Source organism: Notamacropus eugenii, chromosome 1 (assembly GCF_028372415.1).
Source record: "Notamacropus eugenii isolate mMacEug1 chromosome 1, mMacEug1.pri_v2, whole genome shotgun sequence".
Classification (NCBI taxonomy): domain Eukaryota; kingdom Metazoa; phylum Chordata; class Mammalia; order Diprotodontia; family Macropodidae; genus Notamacropus; species Notamacropus eugenii.
Genome location: NC_092872.1, coordinates 696,584,214 through 696,593,816, shown reverse-complemented (window position 1 = coordinate 696,593,816; position 9,603 = coordinate 696,584,214). Strand labels below are relative to the sequence as shown.

The 9,603-nt window shown below is 49.7% G+C and overlaps 1 protein-coding gene across 5 annotated transcripts in view; it reads right to left on the bottom strand.

Moving 5' to 3' along the window:
• Positions 1-5,986: 5,986 nt before the first annotated feature.
• The window catches only part of DUS2 (dihydrouridine synthase 2), a 69,551-nt gene continuing 65,934 nt past the window's right edge, over positions 5,987-9,603 (bottom strand). For 4 of the 5 annotated variants that reach the window (XM_072636139.1, XM_072636138.1, XM_072636142.1 and 1 more), the window contains 2 exons: positions 8,374-8,447; positions 5,987-7,412 (listed from right to left, as the gene is read on the bottom strand). In XM_072636139.1, the coding sequence (XP_072492240.1) occupies positions 7,175-7,412; positions 8,374-8,447 (312 nt within the window). In that variant the 3' untranslated portion in view covers positions 5,987-7,174. Of the gene's footprint in view, positions 7,981-8,373; positions 8,448-9,603 lie in introns of all 5 variants that reach the window. The other variant, XM_072636140.1, reaches the window with a different exon arrangement.

Genomic DNA, 9,603 nt, shown 5'->3' with positions numbered 1-9,603 from the left:
AACGACCAGTCATTTTTTTCTGTGGCCTGCTCTATGTAAGACAGGCACTAGGTTGGGCCTTGGGAATACAGACATGTCCTTTTTTCTTTACCTGTGCATGAAACTTGGAGGAAGAGGCAGCCTCCTCCTTGCCAAAGACAACTCCTCTGTTTATGCTCAGTGTCCCTCTTTGCTGGTAACTTGCCCTTTCATTATCCCCCTCTCTAATCTTCAGTCTCTCTTTATCCACCAACTTTTCCCCAGATGCTCACAAACCATCCAGGCCTCCTTCATCTTTAAAAAAGACCTTTGCTTATCTCTCTTATCCCCAGATATAATCCTATATCTCTCCCCTTTTTACAACCGAATTCCTAAAAAAGTTATCTTAACTGGCTGTGCAAATTTCCTTCCTCTTTTTTTGGGGGGGGGGGGAGGAGTTTACTGGGGAAAGGATACCAAAAGTTTATTTTTTGGAGTTAAAAAGTAAATGTTTTATTCGTGTTCTGTTTTGTTTTTTAAATACCAGCGTCATTTTCCAATGAATTTTCACCCCCTCTCCTACCACAACACCTTCCCTCCAAACAAAAAAGTGAAACAATTCAACCCATGGGCAATGTCTGACAACAGATGTTTCATTTTATGAAGGTAGGTAGTCTACCTACCCACTCTCCACTGAGAACAGGGAGTCAACAACAGCCAGAACATGGTATCAATCAAGATGCTGTTTTCCTCTGGATTATAATTCTCATACTTCCTTACTCTCCACGTACATTTCAACCTCTTGTAATATGGCTTCTCACCCTACCACTCTACTGAGATAGCTTTATAGCTACCAAAGATTTCCTCATTGCTAAATCCAGAGGCTTTTTCCTCAGCGCTCATCCTTCTCAATTATTCTGCCTGAACTGGACACAGATGACCACCCTCTTCTTTTGCACACTCTCCTCTCTGAGTTTTCACTGAGCCCAGCTCTCCTACCTGCCTGACAGCTCATCTGTCTCTGTTACTGGGTCATCATCCATGTCCCTCCCTCTTTGCCTAGGTGCACACCCAAAACTCTGCCCTGAGTCCTCTGTTCACTATTATGTCCTCAGTGGTCTCATCAGCTCCTTTGGAGTCAATGATCATTTCTATTCTGATGATCTCACATATCTGCTGATCCTCAGCCCCACATTTCCAACTGCTTGACAGGTATTTCCACTTAGATGTCCCAGAGGCATCTCAAGCTCTCTTGCTCATTACCTTTCCCCCCTAAACTTACCCATTCTTTTAACTTCCTTACTTCAGTTGAAGGAACCACCATGATTTTAGTCACCTTGATGATCTACTCTACATCATCCTTGCCTCTCCACTTTCCCTTGCTCCCATGTCCAGTAGCCTAGTCATGTCATGTCAACCTCACAATATTTCTTACATCTGCCCCTTTCTTTCCAGGAAGGCAGCCATCACCCTAGTTCAGGTTTCCATCACCCTTCACCATGATGACTGAAGTATCCTCCTAACTGGTATCCTCACTCCAATCTCTTGGATTTCCAACCTAGCTTCTACAATGCTGCCATGTTGACAACGGTGTGACCGTATCATTCCCTGGCTCTTGAAGCTGGATTGGCTCCCTATCGCCCCTAGCCTAAGATAAAGGGTGAAAACTCCTGTTTGGCATTTAAGATCAAGTTAGCAAGCATCTATCAGCTCACTTCATTGCCTAGGCTGTGTGAAACTGGGAATAAAGACTGAATTTTAATAAAAACAGTCCTGGACCGAAGGGATCTCATCTTCTAATGGGAGAAGCTTCTACAGGGCAGCACCCAAGGGAGGGAAAGCGCCCTCGGTCACCTCGTCGGGCTTATCTTACTAGTTATTGCACAGTGATACCACCGCTTCTGCCGAACCGGTTTATCACAGGTGCCACCCCACGCCCTGCCCCAGGGCCTCTGCACGTGCCTGGAGGGCCCGTCCTGGTCGTGGGGGATCTTCGGTCCTCACCTCCTCCAGAGCTAAGCCTGGGTGCTCTTCTGGACCCCCTGGTTTTATGGCCTTACAGCCTACCAAAGTACAGCGTCTCGGACTTCGTATGAAGGTGGCACTGGGTTAGCTGTGTTCCTGCCCTTTCCTCCCGCCCAGAACTGGGTCTTTGTATCCCGGCCCGGTACGGGGCTGTTTGGACTGAATGCGATCGATGACGAATTAAAGAGTCCCGACCCCAGGGGCTCGGCTCTGGAAGGTGACCCCGGACCCCTCCGAGACCCCGCCAGGGCAGGCAGGCAGACAAGCTCCTCTGCCAAGCAGCAGCCTCCTCGAAGCCCCTGGAGAATCGTCTGCAGCACAGGCTGGCACACGTTCTTCGGAAGGGTGGGGCCGGTCCGAGCGGGTCTCACTTCCCCTTTCGGAACCACCTGCCCGCCCCCTCCCCCACTTCTCAGGGCCCACCACTTGGTGGGTGCTGGCTGCCTGCCCCGTGTCCACTTCTAGCACACCTGGACAGACAGACAGGCTGTCCAGTCTACAAAGCGGGGAGGGAGCTAGCTCCGGGCCCCCCCCCGCCAGGCACACAGGGGCGGCCCCGGGGGTCCCGAAGGCCGGCTCGCCCAGGCCCCTCCACGGGTCTCCCTAGGGCTGCCCCGGCTTGGGGGGGTGGGGGTGGGGCCGGGGGTGGGGCTGGGCTTCCGGGCCAGGACTGGGCGCGGGACGCAGGTGGCTTAGGATCGGCTGACTCGCCTGGCTCGCGGTCCGCTGCGTGCGCGCGGGGGGGGGGGGGGGGGGGGGGGGTTGGGGGCAGGGGACGAAGCCCGGTCCGGCCCGGCCCAGCCGGAGGAGGAGGAGGGACCGGTTCCGTCCTCTCCGCAGGCGTGCAGGGCCAGGCCGCACAGCTGCCCTCACAAACTTGTTCCCACGTTCCCCGAGTTTCCTAGGAAATAAAATTCGTCATCTGGGCTGGAGCCGCCCCTGCCCCCCGCTGAGAAGCCCAGGGGTTCGGGGCGGCGGAACCGAGCCGCTGGTCACTGACCCCCGAATCCCGCCTCCTCCTGAAGACGCCCCCCCCCCCCCCCCAGGCGTGGGCCAAGGCCGGGCGGGGGCAGGGCCGCAGAAACTAGCGCTGTCCGGGCTGGGGCCAGAGAGATGAGGGACCCCTCCAGCCGTCCCCGCCCGCCCCATCCCGCGTGGGAGGAGACCGGCTCCCCGGGGCGTGGGCCAAGGCCGGGCGGGGGCAGGGCCGCAGAAACTAGCGCTGTCCGGGCTGGGGCCAGAGAGATGAGCACGCTAGCCGGGCACAAACCCTTCCTCCCCGCTGGGCCGCTGAGCAGGGCGGGGAGGATGACCTGCCGCCCTGTCCACCGCAAGACGAGGCCAAGGCAATCCCAAAGCACCCCAAAAGCGGGGGCTGGAGACCTCGGGGGTCCTGGGCTCAGGGGTCTTGTTTCTTTTGTCTTCGAAGTAGGGCGGAGTTGGTGGTGCGGCGCGGTTTTCCCCACGTGTCTCTGTGTAGCTTGCGGTGCAATCTCAAAGCCAATAGTCAATGTTTAATAAAGGCCTGCTTTGTGCCAGGTACTGCGTTAAGCCCTGGGGATACAGAGGAAGGCCTTTGAGGGGCTCACAGTGTAAAGGAGGAAGACAACCCGTTAAAAGACTCCGAAGAGGATGGGGGAGGGAAAGATGGCACCATCGTGGGGGCATGACGAACTCTTGCACCTGGGTGGGATATGATGATGGCCTGGCCGACCTCCTTAAATGGAGGATCTAGGGCGTGATCACAAGCTAGATCTTTTTTCCCCAGTGCAGACCAAAAAGCAGTAATTTCTTACCCTCTAGCCCAATAAAATTTAGGAAAAGGGCAACTGGGCAGGGGCGGGGGTGAGGTGAGGTGCGGGAGAGATCTCTGGATTTACTCCTACCTTAATGGTGGTAATCTGTTGAGTCCTCTCCAAAGCTTAGCTCCTGTGTGTATTTAGGTCTTTCACCTTGCCCACCTCCATACAACTCCTTCCTGGTTAGGGTGCTCAATGGGACGGTTTGTTGTGTATACTGGTTACTTCAGCTGCTGCCTGGGTCCTGGGAAGGGGACCTACTAGCATTTAACGGAGCAGGGAGAGACTTTTATCAGAAGTGTGTGAGGAGCATGGGGGAAATAAGGCATTTTATGGAAGTAGCCTATTTAAACAGGGAAAGTCAGGGAGGTGGTTTTTCAGTTGTTCAAACAAAGGAAAGATGAGTTAACGGGTTGGGGCTCCCCTCCCCCCAAGTGGGCTGTAGGGGTGGGGACCTTGTTTATAGTTTAGGAAGCTGGGGTGGCTGATTTGGCAGGATGACCTTTAACAGGAACCCCACCACCCCCTCCTTGGCCAGGAGTGTGGGAGGCAGCACAAGATGTGGTCAGAGATGTTTGTTTCTTACTGGGAGGAAATTAATGAGAACCTGCCACTTCCTTCCAGGTTGGGCAGCCAATCTTGCCGGAGAACACAGGGGCTTGGGGAAACTCAAGGGTGGGGGTACAGGACCAAAGGCCAGAGCCCAGTAGGAGTTCGTCCTTCAGAAATCTCAGAAAACAGTGGCCCGGGGTGTATGCCACCCTTTTCACTGAAACTGCACAGATCTTTGAGTCTGTTTGCCTCCTTGTCTTAGAAGCAGACCTCCATCAGTAGATTCCCTGGTCCTGTGATAGTTTCTGAATACAGACCATACTTCCACCCCCACTTCCATCCAGTTCCACGTCGGCAGGATTTCCCCAGATTTCTCATTTGTTTACTTAATCCTAATCTATTGACCATGACCACAGGTCCATTATCCTACCCACACAGTGTTGTAAAACCCTAGGAAGTATCTGATGGAAAAGGCACATTGGCCTCTATTGCAGTAACCCCCCACTGCACTCACGAGCCAACCTTGGAGTTCTCCTGTCTGAAACAATCAGCCAAACATCTGAGGGGTGCCTTGTAGGATCTTTTCCTAGCTTACATTTTTTCAAGGGCTTTTTCTGCATCTGTTGAAATGATCATGACTTGTTTTTGTTCTGCGTCCAATTATATTTATAGCTTTCCTAATATTGAATCAGTCCTGCACTGCTGGAATGAATCCAGCTGGTCATAGCATATGATCTTTGTGCTATGTTGTGTAATTGGCTTGTATATCATTAAAATTTTCTCCATGAATATTCTTTAGGGAAATCAGTCTCCAGTTTTATTTTGACACTCCCTGGTTTAGGTATCAAGACCATATTTGTGTCACAGAAGAAATGTGGTAGGACTCCATTTTTGTCTTGTTTTTCAGAGTTTATAAGGTATTGGAGCTAACTGTTCTATGTTTGGTAGAATTAGCTCATAAATCCATCCTGGGTTTTTTGGGGGGATGGGGGGAGTTAATTTACAGCTTAATTTCTTTTTCTAAGATAGGGTTATTTAAATATTCTATTTCCTCTGCTGCCAATCTGGACGATTTATATTTTTACAAATATTTGTCCATTTTTGTACTGTCAGCTTTATTAGCAGATAAGCAAAGTAGCTCCTAATTAGTTTTTTTTTCCTTTATTGTCTGTAAATTCACCTTTTTCATTTTGATAACTGGTAATTTGGTTTTCTTTTTTTAATCAAATTAGCCAATTTCATTTCATTGTGGTTTTTTTTAAACGAGCTTATAGTTTTATTAGATTAATGGGTTTACTTTCAATTTTGCTAATCTCTCCTTTGACTAGCTCCGATTTCTACAAAGTACATGTCTCAAGACCTTGTGAAATGGATAGTTGAAGGTCTCTTCCTCCTCTTAGGTGGCTTCGTGAGGACAGTGACTTTCATAAGCACACAAGCAGTAAGTGTGGGTTGGGGCTAAGAACTGGGGCTAAAATCTGAGGTTTCTTTCTATGTATGGTACCACAAAGGTTCTCAAAAGCCTGCAGTATTTTTTCCAGTTGTGCTCCAAGCATCATTTTTACCTTCAATTTGTCAGTGTTCCTTTTAGTAAAGCAGGCCTTTGGGTCTTGTTCCCTCTAACTGTACATATAGGAGGTGAGACACAGAAGATTGCTTAACCCTTTTTAATTCTCCTCCTTGATGCTCAACCCACCCAAATGATGTTCCTCAATGAAAAGACAGCATGGAAGGAAGGAAGAAGGTCCTGTGGACACTCCCCATCCTTCACTAGGGCTAGGAGCTCCCAATTCCCCCAGCATCATCAGAAGCTGCAAGAGGGTCCTTGGGACAGACTATGAGTCAGGAGTTATAGTTCCATATGCTCTAGTAGCTGCCCAGGATGTGACCAACAGTTTAGGTTACAAGGACCCAGAACTCTATCCATCTCATTCCCAGGGTCTCCTATTTAGCAGTGGCAAAAATGATGAGTGACCAATAGCAGCCAATTACCACTGGGACGGGGGAAACTTTCTCCAAGTAGACAGTTTCACTTGTTCCAACTATCTCCCTTGGGAGATAAAGCAGAGGGTGTGGGTGAGTGGTGCTCAGTGGGAGGAAAGGCAGAAAATCTTTTGCCTGAAGCAAAGGGAAAGACACCCACAAGTCTGGACCCTCATAGTTCAGGAAGACCCTGCTAATGAGAGTGGAGGGAGGCCCTCTTTACCCCTCAAGGAGGGCTGAGATGCTCATTGTGGTGAAGCCTCAACTAAATGGAGAGGGCCGTCTTTACTGAGGAAAACAGAGTTGGCTACCTGGAACAGCTGGTGCCAAAGAAGATTCCGGACTCTGGACTTGTGGTGTCAGTCCTGGACAACATCCTCCTGTGTCCTCTCCCCCCTCCCCCCAGCTTCAGACCTCTGGCTCTTCTATTCTCCCTCCCCAGGACACTGAATTACTCAATGTCCACCCCCACCAACCCCTCTGCCCTTCCCAAGTCCACTGTGAATGCACAGATCTTTGGTCACTGGCTTGTGCACATTCTGAATGGCTGCTTTCCACTTCCTCCAGTGGTGTTCAGATTGGTCTTATGGAAGGTTAGCCAGACTTCTCATCTATACCTGAAACCGTCCAAAGAGTCCAGATCTCTGCTTCCTGGTGGGGTGGGGCAAGCTAAGCCAGTTCAAGTCCCAATTGCTGAGCCCCAGGCTCCACCCTGGCCCTACCCACACTCAGGCCCATACCCCCACTTCTTCCAGAAGGCCCAGAGCTCTCCATGAGTTTCCCACAGGTTGGCTCTGTGTTCTGGGTCCAGAGGCATCTTGGGGGTGGCAGTGGAGAGAGTACAAGAATGTGAAAAGTCATGGCCTGTCAGGAGCGATGTTGTTGGTCGCCAGGGTCAGGTGTGGCTTTTTGTGAGGGGCTCCTCCAGAAAGAGCTTCCTCATTCTCTCGGTCTTTCCAAAGTTCCCTCTCCTCCACCTTGCGCTTGTGCATAAGGGGGCTCTGCGTGTTGTCACCCAACTTGCCTTCAGGGAGCCCCAGGCTTCTCAAGCAGACGATGGCTGCAGCTTGTTCTGCCAGCTTCTTGGACTTGTCCCTAAGACAGGATGAGGCACAGAGTGACAGATGGTAAAGAAAAGGTCTCAGGCTTTTCATGGAGCCTGATCTGAGGAAGGCTGGCTTCTAAGGATCCTTCCCTCTGGGGCCCAACGACCACGGATGTCATTCCTTGTGGTCCCCCAAGGACCTCCTATCAGCTAATGGTCACCAGGGGAAGTATAAGACAAATTCAGCATGCCTCTTCACCCCTTACCCTGAAGAAGCTAGAGTCTGGGACAAGAGATTCTTGCCCAGGACATCTCTATAAGGTGGCAGAGTGGATAGGGAGGTGCTCTGGGACAGAGGAAGATGTGGATCCAAGCTCCTCAGTGGCCCAGATCTTGCTGATCTGCCTCAGTAAGGGCATGTCCACACTGGCTGCTCCTTGCATTGCTCAAATCTTAGGTCACAACCAAAAACCCATTCTTCTATTTACTTATCTAGGCACATGATGCTTCCTCAGAGGAACAGATGCTCCTTGAAGACAGGACTATTTCCCATGATGCCCTTGCGTCCCCAGTGCCCAGAACAGTGCTGGCACACAGGAGGTGCTTCATCCACATGTGCTAAGTAAAAATGGGTTAAAGTTAATGACTTTCAGGCACAAGAGGAAATACTCCACATTAGGAATATTACTTGGTGATGGCTGGAGATTCCAGCTGTTTCTGGTATTAGGCACAGAGACAGCCAGTGCCTGAGATGCTGGATCGGGAAGGGGCCCACCAGTGGGGGCCAACTGTCCTTGGTGGTATTTTTCTCAGTCTACTAATGGGGAAACTGAAGCTCAGAGAGGCCAAGAAATACAGCCAGGGTCAAGTGGAAAGAGGTGGGGGCTGGGAACTCAAGTCTCTTGTTTCCTTCCCTTCTCTACCCTTTCCTGCCTTTCTCCCCAAGCTCTGGCTGGAGCAGGGACATTCTGAGGGGCAGCAGGTAGGAAAAAGTGAGATTCTGCTACTTACCACAGTGCTGAGCAGTACTTGTGTTCAGAAACAGTGACAATGGAGCGGAACAAGCGGTCCACGGGTCTCTGGATCTAGACAGGGAGAGTACAGATGGGGCATGGGGACTGAAGGTGACTGCCTCAGAGAACCAAGATGGACCCTTGCAGGTAAGCCTAAAGCAATGTTTTCTGCTAGCACCAATATCTCAAGGGTCCCTGGGAAGAAATGTAAGACACTCCCATCCCCGAGTTGTTCCTTTACATGCTCCTTCACAGGCTGAGGAGGCTATCAGAAAGCTGTGTTGACTGGTCCACTACAAATCGATGTCAGCTCGAGGTTCTTCTAAGAGTTTTACAAAATGAGGGTCTCACTGACCCTCCCTATAACCTCGGAGCTAGCTGCTACTGCCTTGAGGAAACTGAGGCAGACAGAGGTTGTCACCATAACTTTTCTTGTCATTGTGTTCATATAATTCCTGTGTGTCTAAGCAATTATTTTATATTTTCTGTAGTTACGTTAAAGGGAATTTCTCTATCTCTTCCTGCTGAATTTTGTTGGTAACATATAGAAATGCCAGTTAGTTATGTGGGTTTATTTTCATTTACTTTTTTTCAGTTGGCCCTCTTTTTAATTGTACAGTGATACTTTTATTTCCTCCTTTCTTATGCTTATTCCCTCAATTTCTTTTTCTTGTCTGATTGTTATAGTTAGCATTTCCAGCACTATCTTGAATAATAATGGTGATGATGGGCACCCTTAATGGAAAGGCCCAGCCAGTTAATCTCCATTATAGATAATGCTGGCTCTTGGTTTTAGATAAGATGCTACTGATCATATTAAAGAAAGATCTGTTTATTCCTATGCTTTCTACTGTTTTTAACAGGAATGGGCGTTGTCTTATCAAAAGCTTTTTCTGCATCTATTGATTTTCGTTGCTCTTGTTATGAATATGGGCCATTATAATTTTCTGATATTAATCCAGCCTACTCACAGAATGTCATCTTTGTGATGTGTTGCTGTGCTGTCCTTGCCAGTATTTTATCTAAAATTTTAGCATCAATATTAATCAGGGATATTGGTCTATGGTTTTCTTTCTGTTTTGACTCTCCCTAGTTTAGGTCTTCATTTGTATCATAGAAGTAATTTGGTCATTATTCTCTTCACTGCCAACCTGAACCTATTTCTCGGCGTTCTTCCCTTGTGACTGTGCAGCGTTTTCCTCCTCCAGATTTCTGTGACCCTGCTCTT